Genomic DNA, 17,009 nt, shown 5'->3' with positions numbered 1-17,009 from the left:
GGCCAGGCTACCCTCACACTCAGCCCAGACTGCCAGGGAACTCTGGACGTGATCAGAGTGCAGAGAAAGCAGCAGACACCTTTGGGTTGAATGCCAGCTCACCCTCTACAGATAGGCTACTTTCTCTGAGACCCTGTGAGCAGGCTCAGACCAGGCTTGGCCCAGCTGACAGACAGGTTCTCCTTGCCAGTCACAGGCACTGAAGACAGATGACAGGTAGACTGTGCATACCAACTACAGCCTTGCTTTACTCCAAATGTAAGCTAACTAACAAACAAACCAGGGGGTGGGGGGCGAAGGAAGTCACAGAAGACAGCCAGACACAGGCAAGAATGGGGCCTAGTCTAGGCTAGACAGTGCCCATGCTCAGAGGCAGGGCAATGGGCTCCAGAGCCACTGTGCTTCCAGGAACCTCAGAATGTGACTGTCCCACTCTGGTCTATGTCTGAGGGCCTCTACCTTTACACCCCACCCCATGCCTGCCCAGTACAAAATGGGTTTCCCCAGTGGGGTACAATCTTAGTATAGATGTAGCCAGCGAGTTCCACTGCCAGGGGCAGAAGTGACCTGAATCTCATGCCTATACACGTAACCAGAGGGGCAGGTAGGGCCTTGCTCCTCCTGGGAGGTAGACAGGTCTTACTGTGAACACAGGCCCCAACACACACAAACATACATACACAGAGCCCTTGAAGCCCATTCCTGCTTGAGAAAAATAGCCTCAGATGAATCCTGAAGATACATGTTCCACCACGCCAGCTACACTGTGACATTTCTGCTACTCTGGGGTTCAGCATGGCCAGGCTCTCTGGAAAACTACTGCTGTCCCCAGAGCCCACAGATCAAAGCGCCTCTACCCTAAATAGAATACCCACTACTCCTGGCCCGAAACACTGATGACCTAAAGAGTCCCTAGAAACTTGACAACTCCGGGGCTGGGTCCCATGGAGCAGGCCCAGTTGAAGGTCTAGTGCAGGAGGGAGGCAGGGCTTAGCATTTTCCACGTCATCCTCAGCCAGGCCACCGAGCATGTGCCTAACAGGTAAGGACCCATCGAATTAGCCACTAGTGCCAGTATCACAGGACGGTAGGAAAAGACAGCAGTGCAGAGGGGGGTGAGGGACAGCCAGGGTATGCCAGTTTCAGGGCAGCAGCGGCTCTCCAAACCCTAGCCACGCAGGCTTACTCTTCGTGGTCTGGTACCTGAGACAGGGCCAGCTCTGTGTGAGAGCTGGTCTCTGCCCAGCTCTTCAAAGGCTACAGGATGCCAGAGGCAGGTTGGGAGGAATACCTGAGGTCGATCCCTACTAATAGTGAGCCTGTAACCACTGACAAAGAAGTTCTCACTGCAGGCTAGCAGTACACACCCCAAACACACACACACACACACACACACAAACACACACTTCCTAGCACCAAAACCTGAGCTGGGGGAGAGGCAGAACCTGGAGGTCAGGGTAAGGCCCATGGGAGATGGAACAGCAAGGTGTCCTGAAATAGCTTGTCCAAGGCACCAGGGAATTTCCACCCAACCCTCTGGCCACTACCAAGGCTACTCTTCTGGCCAGGAAGCTTCATCCTGGAAGTGTTGTAGATTCTCAAAGGACCAGCCATCTCTCCTGCTCCTCAGGACAATGCTGTACTCATCCTCTGCGCTAAGGACAGGTGCATGGGGCAGGACTGGAGCATCACCTGGCAGCAAGCACAGATCTAAAAAGGATGACGCCTGGAGTGGCAGGAGCCTGGGTGATCAGCCTCTTAACCAAGTGAGGCCCAGTATGTTCAGGAATGGCTGCTCTTAGGTCTGGGAAGGGCAACCAGCACAGGAATCTGCACCACAGGCTGACAGGAATGAGTTCATCCCATCCATCCTATGGCCCAGGTCTTCAGTACCAGCGGGGCAGGAGCTCCAGGCTCAGTAGGTCCAGAGAAGAGGGTAGGCACAGGAAGACTTGAGGCATGGGGACTTGCAGGGACTCCGCTTCCAGGCCATTTAACGGAGTTGACAGTCAGCCTTCTCCAGACTTCACACAGAACCCACTGACAGTAGGCAATGCCCCTGCCTCACTTCACAGCTCTCCCTCCAGAGTCTCAGCCAGCCTCTCCTCGTCTGCCTGCTGCCTCTGCTGCTGGATCCGAGCATAAGAAATGGCATCACCCCTAGGGAGAGAAAAGTAGGTGTTTCATAGGCACAGCCCTCCCACCACCAACTCCCGAGTTGCAACCCAGGTATGACCTGCAGGCAAACTGCCCCAGGACTGTGCTCCCCAGAGGCCACTGTCAGGGGTTAGAGGCCTTGTTACTCTGACAGGGGCACATGTTGCCTGGCACTGACTGAGCTAAAGGGGAGAGGTGGCAGCTGGCTACAATGTCTGGTGCACACCTCATGGTGTGCAAGCCAGGCTAGAGGGTCCACCTAGGTTGTCCCCTGAGTTCTTGCCTCTGTTCCTGAGGGCACAAGTAAGTCACTTGTGGCTACTGTGCATAACTAGACCTAGGGTCCCACTCAGACCTTTCCCACTTGAGATGGGGTAGCAGAGGCAGCAGAGGAGGCCCCGCCCTGGGGCTGGGGTGCAGACGCACTTTTTGCCCAGGGCAGAGAGTCCGTACAGCACTCCGGTGGCAAAGGCGATGGCGTTGCCCAGCAGTGTGGTCAGGGTCAGGCTCATGATGATGGGGACGATGGCCATCCTAGGAGAGAACAGAGGTCAAGGGTGCGCTCCCACCCCATGTGTGGCCCCTGTGGTCCTCAAACTTCCCTTCGGGAGACAGAGTTTAAAACCACATCAGTTCTTTGTGGTAGGATCTGTGACCCACAAGGGGTTAAATAAAAAAAGGGCTGGGTCTATATGACCCCGTTATTCATTAAAACAGAGAGGCTGGGCCCAGAGGATCAGGGTATAGTCCATGTGTGCAGTCCCAGGGCTCCATCTCCACTGTATAGTGGGGTCAAACCTGAGACCCTGATGTCAGTATGAAGGCTGCTGGCCACTTATCCCACACCCACATCACAAGCACTGAATGGTCACTCTCATCAGTACAGCAATCCTGGGCCAGCTGTACCTCAACAAGCAGCCTCTCCACCCCCCTACCCCCCAGCTCACACCCAGGGGAACACTGGACCCAGTGCAGCTCTAGCTGGGGCTTCAGTGGCAGGCCAGCGCCACCTGGTGGTGGGTCCGTTCCACCTAAGACCCTCTGCAGCTCCGTTTTGAGGGATGAATTTTCCAACAAGAGGTGAATCCCAGACAGGCTGACCCAGGAAGATTCTGGAGAGGAGGCACCTGGAGCAGGAGGGTGACACTGAGAGCCAACTGCACTCCTTGATTTCCAGTGTAGATTTCATTTTAGCAGAAGTGCTTCAAAGTACGGAGGGTCCTTGACTTGGTTGTGCTTGTGGTACTCAGCAGACATTGACTAGGGTTCTGAGTCCCAAGCTCTGTGGGCCACCTTATGAGGTGCCATGCCAAGTCACAATGCCCAGCGTCAGGGCTTTAAGCGTGATGAAGGTTGGCAACACCTGTGTTTGGTAGGTGAGATGTGCTACTGTGTTTTCAATAGGATATCTATTTTATCAAAGTGGAAAATCGTCTTAAGTTGAGGATCCTCTATAATAAAATAATAGAAATCTCGAGGGAAAAGACCACAGGAGGAAAACCATTAACATTAAAGGCAAATAGCAGGCTGGAAAACCAGAATGGGAAACATAGTAAAGGAATCTGAGGTCTTTAATACTGAGAACACACAGCCTGTGAAGTCAGACATTAAAGCTCTCATAAGAGCAGGACCAGAAACCTTTTGAGAAAGAAAATGAATGTGAATACACAAGAGGGTATTTTACTTCTTCAACAATGAATATAAACGTGAAAGTGGCACTAGGCACTGGGTGTACAGAGGAGGGACAGGACACCCAGATGGCCTCTTGGGAAAGAAACTGAGTCACATATGGTAAGATCTTTTGAATGCCCATAACCTTTGGTCTGGTAATTCCACACCTGGAAACATCTCCTAAGGATGTCATCATGGTAGTTTTGGCAGACAGATGTTCACCAGACTTGAGTGACATCAGCTAACAAATTAAGACAAAGGCAGTATGTCCAGCAGAATAAATGTGTTTAACATTAAAAAGAATGTCATAGTCTTTGTGATAATACTGAAAATGTTGATATCACAGCAAGCCAAAAAAGCAGGTACAAACCTTATGAGCAGGTATAGCAGTTATAAGCATGTTAAAGATGAGCTTCAAAAGTGTCTGGATTCAGACCAGAGGGACACGTGCCAAAGAATCAATAGGTGGTGAGGTCTGGAGTGACCATTTTCTACTTTACAATGACTTTTGATAAACATACATTACCGTGAGCATCATGACAACACATCTTAAAAACACAAAGAAAGCCAGGTATGGTAACTCATGCCTTTAATCACAGCACTCAAGAGACAGAGAGAGATGAATCTCTGTGAGTTCAAGGCCAGCCTGGTCTACATAATGAGACTCTCTCAAATACACAGGAGGGAAAAGGAAGGGGTGAGGAGATGGCTTAGTTGGTAAATGCCTGTTACACATGCATAAGGGCCTGTTTGGATCTCCATAAAAACCCAAGCAAGTACTTCAGGGCTGATGAGGTAGAAACGGGGATTCCTAGAGCTCACTGGCCAGGCAGTCTAGCCAAATTTGCGAGCTCCAGGTTCAGTAAGAGACCCTGTCTTTAAAAACAAGTGGAAAGTGACTGAGGAAAATGTCCACATCTGGCTTCCACATGCATGTGCACCTACACAGAGGTATGTATGCACATGCGCGTGTGTGTGCATATACACGCAAATCAAAGGACACCATGCTACACTGATTAGAACTTTGTGATCCTATGATCCCTTTAGATTTAAACACATCAGAAAAACGCCAGCAAGCACACGCTCATTGTACATTCTCACTGCCGAAGCCGCTGTGCCTCCACCAAGCTTTGGTCTAACCTGATCTTAAAGATAATTGGTAATTGTGATAAATATCACTGCTTCTCTGAGCTCTCATACAAAAGCCCTTCTCTAGAGGTTTCTGTGTATTCCATTTATCTCGGAAGTGGTGCAGTCTTATGACACACTGTACTTGTCTGAACCAGAAGGAGAAAAAGCATATTTAGAGGAAAATGGTGTTTTCTCTTCTGCAATCTCATGACATCTAGGTTGGCCACATTCCTTTCAAGGCTGCACAATATCCACACAGATCTACTATGACCTGTCTGGCAACTCCCAGCCGCTTCCCTGTCCCGTTCCCCCACACACACACACACACACACACACGTACACACACACACACACACATGTACTGCTGCCAGCACTACAGATCTTGGAACACTTGTATGGCTGTAGCTGCCATCTGGGCCTCAAGAAGGCAGCTCCTGGGTCCTGTTCTCTAGCAGCTGTTACTGGATGGGCCAGTGGCTGTGTCCACAGCTATCAAATAAAAACTTCTGCAGGAAAGAAAGGTGTTCCTGCCCCACCCACCTCACCAATACCTGCTTTAATCAGCAAGAGTTTGGAGAACCGTGCCATAGGGCCCGCCCAACAGCCCCTCACCCGCAGTAGAAAACAGCCTTCTGCCAGGAGCGCAGCCGGTCCACCTTCTCAGCCACTGTGTTCGCAAACTCCACAAACTGGCAGCAGAAGGGTGCCTCACACAGCAACAGGATGAAGGCGTTCATGCTGCGGGGCAAAGGCGGAAGGACAATGACAGCTGACAACCTGGGACTGCACAAGCCTTCATGCCAGCGCTCAAGGAACACCACCCTCCAGGCCCTCCGCTTCTGGAAGCACCTCGATACCACAAGGTGCTGGTTTCTGCCAAGCAGTTCGGCACCCCACCCCATCCCACTGCTGCAGCAGCATCCCTAACTGCCCAAGCATCCTGGAGGAAGATCCTTCCAACTGTGCAGTGAAGAACTAAGACCCTTGCCTCGATATTATCCTGAGCCAGCAGCATGTTCATCCACAGAACTTGTCCACACTGCCAGTTGCTAGTGGTATCATCATAGTCACCAACACTGTCATTGAGGGCAGGCTGTCCCCAGCAGAAGTGCAAGGGCTGGCTGCACCCAGTTGCTGAGGACTACTCATGGCCTGAGGCCTGGGACCACGTGGGTCAGGCAGATAGATGCAAGGTAGTGGGCAGCCCATGCTGGAAGCTTCCACTCAGGTGCTTTCACTCCTTGCCCGGTTCCTGGGAGCAGCTGAGTTGCTGGTGCTGAAGGCCTTTGCTCCCATAGGTGGGTAATGGTCATGCTCAGACAGCTGGGCCTTTGCCAGGCCCCACATTTGGAAGGGAAGTGCCGATGATTAACAGTCTGATTAACAGACACAGCTCTTGACCACTGCCTACCTCCCCAACCCACCACGGCTGTCAGTCTTCCAAATACCAGCTCACTGTTCCACCAATCTGTACACAACCTCTACAGTCCCCATTCTTGCCACCTTGGGCCAGCACAGGCCTCTGTACACATCACCACAAGACCCAAATCACCCTGGCCTGAGGCCTAAGGCAGTACCTATACCTTCCCCTAAATGACTGTGTAGCCCCTTGTAGGCACTAACAAATGCTAACGCACAGGGCTTCCCATGTGCCTTGAGCAGCCCTTACTCTGGCGCCCCTTTTCCTGGGATCCAGCTGGGTGATAAGGAGCTCATCTGTGGATGCTATAGCCACCAGTTCCATCTGCATCTGCCCCACTAACAAGCCCTGCTCACCGCCTTACAGCTGACCATCCTCTTCTCTCCCTCTTAGACACTCTGGCCTTACATATCATGGCTCTGCAGCTCCCAGAGGGAAGGGTCCATTGTAGTAGACAAAGAGTCTACAGTGTCTGTCTAGGCAGGTGCTCAGCAACTGTATCTGTGACTTTATACCCAATAAAGGCTCAGCTGGCTGTCCCCCTGGCCCATAAATGCTGTGGGAGCAGGAAGGGGGATTTGACCTGCATCACAGCCCTCAGACCCCGCGGGGGCAGACCATTCACAGCTACTCACATCATCCACACGCCAGCTGCGATATTCAGAGGGTGGATGGTGACGCAGTTGAAGAGTCCAGAGATAGCACAGGCTTCAAAGCAAAAGACATGGGCAGGAGTTAGTGGAGTGTGTGGTAGAGCTTGCAGAAGGCTGCTTGGCAGACACTGAGAACTCATGGGGCGCCCTTTGGATGCTCAGCACTAGGGTTTCCCTCAGCATCCCACCATCACCTGAGACAGCCGAGGGTAACTCAATAAGCCTATTTCTGAACCTCAAATCTAGCTACTTTCACACCTCAGGCTCTGATGGGCCAGCCCTGGGTTCCAAGCTATTATCAAAACCCCCTCAAGAGGTCAGGCCTGTTCTGCCTTCAACAAGAACCTTAGCAAGGGCCACCTAATCGTCATCCACAAAGTAGGCTGCTCAAAAAGCTCTCTGACTTGGAAAACTCGATTCAGAGTTATTTGAGGTGGTTGTTGTTTATGCTTGCTTGGTTAGGAGTTTTGTTTCGTTCTGTTTTGTTTTGTTTGAGACGGAGTCCTACTCTGTAGCCCAAACTGACCTCAAACACTATCCTGCTTCTTCAGCCTCCTGGGGGCTGGGATTACAGACATGTGCCACTATGTCTGGCTACAGCTTGAATTTGGGTCAGGATAGAGATGCCTCTCACGATACACTGATGGGTACCAGGTAAGATCCAAATGACAGTTCCACATCGAAAACACGAACCAAGTGACCCTGGGCATGTAGCCTTCTAAGTTCATTTTCTCTCCTACACATGGGCATGTTGTGTCCCAATACTAGAACAGCAAGACACCATGAGGAGACAGTGTGTCCTCTTCTTCCCCATAATATAACTTCACTCCAGTGTGCAGCCTGAGGCTCCTCTCCCGACTGCACCCCAGGGATGCAGTCTGCCACCCCCACTCACAACCTGCAGCTGGCTTCACCAGGAACTCTGGGAGCCTCTGAGAATATTCCTGGGAGCTGCCCAGCCTGGCAGGACACATGTCCAGGTTGTCGCCAGGGAGGGGCAGAGTGTTTGCCCTCTGAGCCTGTAATTAGCAACCAACTCATTAAACCTGCAGCAGTCCCATGGCACCTGATCCCTCCACTGGGCCTGGGATTCCACCGTTTTCCTCTTTCCTGTGTTACACTCTGCAAATGGCAGGAGAATGGACCAAATGACTCTCCTATGACACAGCTCCCATGCCATAAAACCTCCTCCTCCAATAAAGAACTAAGCAGCACACACCCACGTGTGACTCTGGCAGTGAAACTTCCGGGGGCACAGGAGTGAGGGACTACTCCTGCCTGTGTGTAGCTGGGCCTGGTCTCACCTGAGGGGCCCGCACTGCTGCCCTCAGCATTCCAGCTACAGCTCCACTCAGGCCAGGCTGTCCTACACAGACAGCTTTGGGGAGCACCAGGTCACAGCCCAGATAGACAGAAGTCCTTTGACAACCAAGGACTCAAATACATCCACTTGGAGTGCTATGTCCTCCATAAAAGGGAGATGTCACTATACAATCCTTTCTTCTTTATAGCTATTGTCTACCAATGCCTTTGGGACCAGAATAAATCCCTCCAAGGCCCCTCACTCTAAGAGAAGACAACCCTATGTCAGAGTGACTGGCTAAGACACAGCTCTTGTCAAAACCCCTACTGAATTTCTAAAGCAAAAACACTTTTTCTTTCCCCCCTGTGGTATACCAGTACTCAAATCCTTGATGTCCCCAAATCTGAAGTCTCAGGGGACAATTGGAGTTAATGCCATGGGTCTCCTCTAAGGTTTCAACTATGGCTCAACCCAGAAGGAGGGTTGGGGAGGCCTTCTAGGGTAGCATAGACACCCACTTTAGAAAGCACAGGACTGGGTGGGATTTCCAAAGTCAATCTAAAAGTCACCTGGGTCACTGATGGCATCACCAAAATGGAGGGAGGGTGGTAGCATGTAGGTCACAGTCAGGATCTTCCTTGCTCCTGCACCCCTTAATACCACCTTAAAATAGCTAACTGCACTGGAGAGGATTTGAACTCACGCTCAGCAAATTCTCTCCAGAGCTGCCTTACCAGGGCAGCACATACTTAACCCCACCCTATCCACCTGAACTTTCAGCTGGATCCTCTGGACAGATGGGACTCCAAGGTACTCCTTCAGGCAGGAGAGAAGATGGGTCTGCCCACCCACACAGTTTCTGCTCCTGTACCAGGTAGGCAATGGGATCCTCGGACCCTCCTTTCCTGAGACCAGCATTCCCCCTGGGCTTCTAGGAATTCACAATGAAAGGGACAGACAGGATTTAGGAAACACATTCGTTCAAAGGTCTGCGCGTAAGAGGTGGGTCTGCCTTCCTCTTTTGTCCTTTTGGAGTTCTCTGGAACCTAAACTTAGGGAGTGTGAATCAGGGATTGGTGTAGAAGATACCAGGCCGGTGAGAAGCATTAGCAGAACGTGGACAGCTAAAGAAGCGAAGTCTAAATAGACAGTGAGAAACCCATGAGAAGCCGCCTCTCCCTCACCCGCTGCCCCACCAGGGGGCCATCTACCCCCTGGCACCATCTGACCCTCAAGCAAAGTTCCCAGCCTGTGGCGACCTGCCCCCGCCCCCACTTATGAATAAGCTTTGCCCAAAGGCTGGGAATTAGGCAGTCCCACCCCAGCCCAGGTGAGCATCACCAGGACTGGGAGGACCAGGAAGAGGCAGACGCGCGTCCTCCGTGAGTCTCGGCTCCTCCGGACAAGGCCAGGTCAGCTCCGGGAGGCCACCGCGCTCCGGGAGGCAGAACGCAGGCCCGAGGCCAGGAGCCATGGCAACCCCGGGGACGCCCACTCCCAGGCCGCGGTACTCACACACGGCCCCCAGCACGCCCGCCAGGCGGCACAGCCAGCGGTACCACCACGTCATGCCCTCATCCTGTGCCGGCGGGGCAGGGCCAGCGGCCGCTCCGGCTGCCCCCGAGCCGCTCATGCTGCCGGGACGCTACGCTTTAGGAAGCGCGCAGCCCCAGGCGCGCACAAAGGGACGTGTCCACCCGCGCGCGGCCTTGTGGGAGAGGCGGCGATTAGCATAGGGGCGGACCCGCAGGCCAGTAGCGGCGGACGGGGGAAGGCGGCGGGCGGGTGGGCCGTGGGGAACTGGCGTATATTAGCATAAGGGGCGTGTTTACAATTCGCTCAGCTCTCCTCGCCGCCGAGATCCAGCATATATATGATCTGCATTCGGACTGGCCTCTTCTTTTCCCAAGATTGGAAGACGTCGTCTAGAAGTGGCGAAGGCCTTGCTCAGACGGCCAGAGAACCCCGCCTTGCAGTAGAATGAGCTTTCAAGCCCAGTTGGGGCAGGTTATGGGAGGAAAACGCCAGTCAGGTTTCCTGTATCCTTTATTAGCAACTGGGGCTGGGACTGCTTGTCCGATCTCCACCTCCCAGCAGCCCTAGCCCTTCTGCACCTGGAAAAGGTCCCTAAAAGAGATTCCCTAAGGCCGGCAGGCATTAGAACCTCTCAAGAGGCTAGTGTTGCACTCCAAGGTCACGTAAGTGTAGGGTTGCCTCTCTTTCCGGCGGTTGGAGAGAAATCTAAGATAGAGCCAGACTGTTGTCCTGTTCTGGTGTTCTCAGTGGGATGGTCCAGTACTGACCCTGGAGGCTGGCATGCGCCTCCAGGAAACCAGGGCTAAACTCCAATTCAGCCTCGCTGCCTTCCGACTCCCAGTAGAGTGCCTGCTGCCCCCAAAATGTTGTGGTCCTCAGACTGTGGATATCCCTGATCTGGGGAGAAGCAAGTAGCCAGGACAGGCTATGAGTGATCATTATCTAGAATTTATAGACTCCTGGCTACTTAGAGTCATGTTTGATTCTCACAGGAGTCCCCACAAGGGACACTATTCTGTCCAAGAAACTGAAGCTCAGAGACCTTGGGCCCCTTCCCCAGGACACATAGTCAGGTGCCAGAACTGGAATCCTGCTGAGGTCTGACTCTGGGGTGATCTGATGCCTTGTAGAGCACACAAACCCTCAACTCTACCTATGCTCTTCTGGAAAAAAAAAAAAAAAAAAAGCCAGGCATGCACATGATGCTTTCACCCTGGGTCAACAGGCAATCTACCCCCAGGAAAGGGTTCCCCTTTTCCTTCTTGCAGGTAGAGCAGCAAGCAGTTGCTGGTGAGTTAGTGGAGGAAACCCTCCTTCCCATTCTTTCAAATAATTTTGAAGTTTGGGGTGAAAAACTGAAAGGGTCCCCTAAACCCAGCACCCCCATCCTTTTTCCTAGGGACAGCTCTGTAGAATCATATTAAAAGTCACCCCACTTTTTGTCCCCATCCTGGTGACCTCACCGAGACATAGTTGGCGTTGGTCCTTTTGGAGGCAGTGGCCATGTCACTGGCCAGGGCACGGATGGCAATGCGGGCCTGTGGGGCCACACTGATGAAGACCCGGCAGCTTTTTGCATTCCTCCCATCTGGGCTCCCTGGGGGACTCACAATTTCACCCCGAGGTCCGAAGAGCTGTCTGTCACATTCTATGGGCAAGAACAAATGGACTGACTGGCTGTGGGCCACCTCGGGGAGACGACTGATACCAGGGTGGTCCCTGGCAGGCTCTCCCCTCGCTGCTGCTGAGCCTTCACGCTGACCACTTCTAATAGACTAGCTGCAGGCAGCGATCTGAAAGGAGCAGGTGGGGGATGACTTAGCAGAGGAAGTGCTTTGTACAAACAAGCCTGACAACTTGAGTCCGATTCCCAGGACCCACATGGTGGGAGAGAACCTCTGACACCACCCCTGCCTGACAATACACACACACACACACACACACACACACACACACACACACACACAATTTTTTTTTTTTAAGGAAAGGAGGGCTTGTGAATGCCAGCATATACATATAAGTCACCAGAAGCAGGCTGAGAGAAAGTGGCTCACAGACCTGAGAGGACCTTGAAAGAGCTAAGAACCAAGGTCAAGGGAATGGGGCAGTGGCCTGAGGGATGGGACAAGGACATGGACCATATCTATAACCACCCATCCAGCTTCATAGCCACAGAGGAACCCCATCCTGACCATGCGGAAGACATGGCCTGCTCCCGGTTTCCATCTTGGCCAGCTCTCTCCTGGCCGGCCCATGACGCTGTTGAAAATGCCCTGTCCACAGCAACACAGGCATAGCCACCCAGTGAGGAGGTGGGGAGGCCCAGGCAGCTGGCCATACCTCTGTAGAAGGTCCCTGGGGCAGGCTGGCTCCGGTACTGTAGCAGGACTCCTCCTCCTGGCAGCACACGGTGCTGCCGCACCACCAACGTGTTGGTTTTGGTGCTGAAAGTCATGCCAGACATCTTCCAGCATGTCTTCCTCCATGTGAACCTACCCCAAAGCAGCAACAGCTCCCCTAGAAAGGGTGAGGCAATGAGGAGCCAGCACCCCCACTCCAAGTCAGCTGCAGTGGCTCAGGGCTGAGTTCACATAACCACTCTTACTGGCTAATGTGACCAAAGCTCTCATCCCCCCAGTTTCCTATCTTATAAGAGATTCCCACACTCCAGTTGTGAAGCAGCCTTAAAATGCCAAGCAGGGGCATCCTGCCAGAAATGGGGTACAATGGAGTTGTGCTGCAGGTCCCCAAGCTCAGCAGTTGCCCCCTTGCCTCTGGATGTACCTGCACTACACTTGAGGGTGCTCTCGAGGATTTGGAGGGTCACCACTTCACCTAGAGGCCGCCCAATGGCCACCACGCAGTCTACCTGCCCTTGACCTCGCATGTCAATTGTTCCTGTGGGCTCCAGGTACTGCCTTCCACAGGCACCTACAGAGGATGAAAGAGGAGTGAGGTGACCAGAGCAGGGCTGATAGCTGGGGCTGGCAAAGGGTGAGAAGGGGGCATCCAAGGCACTAGGCCACTTTTACATGCTTCGGGGAAAGGGAGGCAGTGTGGTGGTGTGTGGGCTTGGGGCTATATGGACCTGAGCTCCTGACCCTGCAACCTTTGGGTTATTTGAAGGGGACAGAAGTAAAAGTGTGGCTTCTGAACTGGAGAGATGGCTCAGTCGGTAAAGTGCTTCCTTGAAAGCTTGGGGACCTGAGTTCAACCCCTAGAACCTACATTTTAAAGGACAAGTATGAAGGTGTGCATCTAGTCCCAGCACTGGGGAGGCAGAGACAGGTGGATCCCTGGGACTCAACCAGCCAGCCTAACCTACTTGGGCAAGCTCCAAGGCAATGAGAGAACCCTGTCTAAAACAAGATCGATAGCTCCTGAGGAATGACAAGGTTGTCCTTTGGTCTACACACACACACACACACACACACACACACACACACACCTGCACCTGTATATACACACACACACACCTGTACCTGTGCACACACATACACACACACCTGCACCTGTACACACACACACACCTGCACCTGTACACACACACACATCTGTACCTGTACACACACACATATACACACACACATCTGCACCTGTACACACACACACCTGCACCTGTACACACACACACATACACACACGCATGCACCTGTGCGCGCGCGCACACACACACACACACACACACGCATGCACCTGTGCACACACACACACCTGCACCTGTGCACATACACACACCTGCACCTGTACACACACACACACACACACGTGTACCTGTGCACACACACACCTGCACCTGTACACACACATACACACACATGCACCTGTGCACACACACACACCTGCACCTGTGCACACACACACACCTGCACCTGTACACACACACATACACACACATACACCTGTGCACACACACACACACACCTGCACCTGTGCACACACACAACACACACCTGCACCTGATTGCGCGCGCACGCGCGCGCGCACACACACACACACACACACAAGCATGCACATACAAACATGAAAATGTGGCTTCCCTTTGCCAGATGGGAAGGAGGCCCTGAGCCCAGTGGCACAGGGTCTAGTGACTGAGTGCTTGTCCAGGCATGCCCAGGTCGAGATGCCAACCTCCCCCAGAGGAAGCAGGAATAAACCTAACCAGACTCTTCCAGGTTTTCCTGGAGCACCGGAGACTGGGAGGCTGGGAAGAGGGTGCGGGCTTGGCCTTGGGGCTGGGACCACTCCAGAGAAGCCAGAGTGACAGCAGCCTGGGTCTGGCTGGGAAGAGTAGCTTCCTCATGGGCCAGTGAGCTGGGGGTCTCCTGCCCTGCACAGGGTCCAGCCCAGCAGCCCCTCACTGTCACTGGCTTGGGTAGGTGCTGGCAGAAGCTGGCTGGCACAGGCACTTGGGCCTGGGGTCCCAGGCAGGTGTCATGCCGGCGCTGGATGCCATCTCCACAGGAGACAGAGCACTGTTAGGAAAGAAGGGGAAGATCATGGTGACCCTCCCAAAGAGGGGAAGACAGAGTGACCACAGGACAATGTGATATAATGTCATCCCTTCACACCCTGGAAAATGACAGGTATCTCTGCTTTACGGATGAGGAGACTGGAACTAAAGAGATGCCTTTGTGGGGGCTCACATGTGTAAGACCTGAGATTCTGGTCTCGGTGTCCATCCATCACTGTCTCAGCCTCTTTGCCCCTCAGAGCCCTAAAGAAGGGACCAGGGTGACCTTCTCTACCTATGTTTGTCCTGCCCTCCCACAGTTTCTGTCTTCGTCTGATGCCCAGATTCCTTCTGACCAAGGTTAGGTGAGGTGGGGAGCAGGCCTCTGAGGACTACAGTTTATCCTAGCTGTTCTGTCTCTGTGCTGTCTACCACTGTGAGTGAACTCCTCCCAGGGGAACCAAGCTCTACCCCCTTGGTCTCCCTAGTGATTTGCTGGGTGCTTGTCACAAGGTGATACTGGTCTCTGTGGTAGCGAGGATTCCCGTACCTGCAGACACCAGGCTTCTCTCAGCCCAGCTGTCTGGGTCTCCACACCTTGCTGTGTCCCTGGCTCTGAGCATACACCATAGCAGACTCTCCTCTCCTTCCAAGGGTCATAGTGAATCAGGACCACAGGCCCCTTCCTGCCCAAAGCTGATGCTTTCCTTAGCCCCAGCTAGAAGTCCCGGCATCAGTATCAGACCACCCTTACCTCTGTCCAGGTGCTGATGTGCCACCGGTAGGCACAGTCAGCAATGAGGCAGGGGACCCTGGCCTGGGGCCGCACCAGAGCCTTACAGAAAGTTTCATCCACTTCACTGTCATGGCCTTGGTCAAGCTGCATGCAGGCCACTGTTCGTGTGGCAATGCCAAGGCCACAGCTGGCTGAGCATGGGCCAAGGGACAGGATTTTCCATCTGCAGTAACAGAAGATCCCAATGACAGCTGGGCCTCTGTGAAGGCTGGGTCACTATGGGGGACTCTCGAAGGACCCTCAGCTCCTTCAACAATGGTCTGCACACATTCCCTGGCCACTGAAATCCCTACCTGGCCCTGGGTTTCCACTGATCTCACGAGCTGCAATGTTGCCCCTCATGCCCATGTCATTGGTTGGCCTGGTGCTGCTCTGGGACCCTGGGGCCTCAGGGGTATGTGGTTTGCACCTTGCCACCACTGGCACCTGACCCTGCACGACCCTTTGTCCTGGGGGGCCTATCCTGTGCACTGCCAGACAGGCATGACTAGCTTCTGCCCACTAGGAGCCAGTAGCAAATGTCCCTAATTGTGACTATTAAACTGAAGCTGCCTTCGAGACAGAATCATACCTGGCTGAGAAACTAAGGCCCTAGAAAGGAGAGAGACCATAGATGCTGATTAGAGGGTGGCCACACAACACCCCAGTGGTAACCAGAACTCATGTGTACATGCTGTCCCCATTTAAAAGACAAAGGAGAGAGAGAGAGAGAGAGAGAGAGAGAGAAGAGAGAGAGAGAGAGAGAGAGAGAGAGAGAGAGAGAGAGAGAGAGAGAGAGAGAGAGAGAGAGGAGATTTAGCTGGGTGTGGTGGCACATGCCTACAATCCCGACACTTGGGAGGTGAAGGCCTGAGGTTCAAGAATTCAAGGCTATCTTCAGCAGCATAGAGAGTTTGAGGCTAGCCTGGCCTACATAAAATAAAAAAAGAAGAAGAAGAAACCCTAGGTCATTCCTAAATATGACATGCAGAAAAAACAGACACATAGACCGGGAACTTTAGCGAAAATGAAGAGGACAAGACACATGTGCTGTGGGTGTCAAGCAGATTCTAAGCTACAAAATTTAAAATCGTTACATATACAGAAGGAAAAGTCAAACCACCTGATAAAAAGCCTGACAGTCTGTGGTGGTAGCGCTTCCGTTTCTGCGGGCAATGGCATCCCTGCTTTCCCATACACAGAGCCTGCAGGCCCCCGACAGCTGTGCTTGTGAACTGACAACCCACCGGCCATTTGTAGTTGAACCTCATCTCCCACACCCAGCACGGCCTGCCAAGCAGCCCTGTTTTTCTACAGTGTCTCTGAGCTACTGCTTGGCCTTGAAATCTCCAGGGGTCCTGCCTGGAGTTTGTGCACTAGGCATGCCCCCACCACTGCCCACCTCCCTTACCTGGGAGGACAGGGCTCTGGGCTGCAGGCCTCATGGGACTCGGGGCGAGGCAATCCCTGGCACTGAGTGTCAGGCAGAATCTCTTCGTCGTCATCCTCACCACGAGCCTGGGCACAGTACAGGATTCTCCGTGCGAGCCCTCCCCCACAGCTCACACTACAGGCCGCCAGCTTGTAACGCCACCTGGGAAAAACTGAAGTTAGCGGGACCCAAAGGGCAACATACCTTCCTCTCATTTCTCCAACGGGAAGAAATAGGTTGGAAAGGGCATGGAGAGCTTTTGCCCCACCGGGAGGCTCAGTACAGTGGACAGAGCATTCAAACCAGCCCACTTCACAGAAGGGGAAGCTGAGGGTAAACAGAGATTGGGTCCAAAAGGCTGGAGGGGGAAAGTCAGAGTACCAAAAGGAACCTGCAAAGGTATCTGTCTGTAGTGGAAATCCTAGCACCCTGGAACCTGCCACCAGCCCTGCAAACTTCCCTACCCACCATGGTTGGC

At 53.2% G+C, this 17,009-nt stretch overlaps 2 protein-coding genes across 2 annotated transcripts in view; both read right to left on the bottom strand.

Annotated features, from left to right (window-relative positions):
- Positions 1 to 228: 228 nt before the first annotated feature.
- Positions 229 to 10,025, bottom strand: Cacfd1 (calcium channel flower domain containing 1). The gene is made up of 5 exons (XM_059259871.1): positions 9,851 to 10,025; positions 7,015 to 7,087; positions 5,572 to 5,697; positions 2,584 to 2,691; positions 229 to 2,160 (listed from the first exon to the last, which is right to left on the bottom strand). The coding sequence occupies exons 1-5, from the start codon at positions 9,966 to 9,968 to the stop codon at positions 2,070 to 2,072; spliced, it is 516 nt and encodes a 171-aa protein (XP_059115854.1). The 5' UTR covers positions 9,969 to 10,025; the 3' UTR covers positions 229 to 2,069.
- A 496-nt stretch (positions 10,026 to 10,521) lies between these two features.
- Positions 10,522 to 17,009, bottom strand: part of Adamts13 (ADAM metallopeptidase with thrombospondin type 1 motif 13) — a 32,681-nt gene continuing 26,193 nt past the window's right edge. Inside the window, 6 exon segments of the mRNA XM_059258992.1 lie at positions 10,522 to 10,768; positions 11,335 to 11,519; positions 12,212 to 12,388; positions 12,656 to 12,802; positions 14,034 to 14,346; positions 15,079 to 15,283. Coding sequence (XP_059114975.1) covers positions 10,577 to 10,768; positions 11,335 to 11,519; positions 12,212 to 12,388; positions 12,656 to 12,802; positions 14,034 to 14,346; positions 15,079 to 15,283 — 1,219 coding nt within the window. The 3' untranslated portion in view covers positions 10,522 to 10,576.

Source organism: Peromyscus eremicus, chromosome 4 (assembly GCF_949786415.1).
Source record: "Peromyscus eremicus chromosome 4, PerEre_H2_v1, whole genome shotgun sequence".
Classification (NCBI taxonomy): domain Eukaryota; kingdom Metazoa; phylum Chordata; class Mammalia; order Rodentia; family Cricetidae; genus Peromyscus; species Peromyscus eremicus.
Note: the sequence above shows the minus strand (reverse complement) of the source record. Positions and strands in the feature narration are given on the sequence as shown.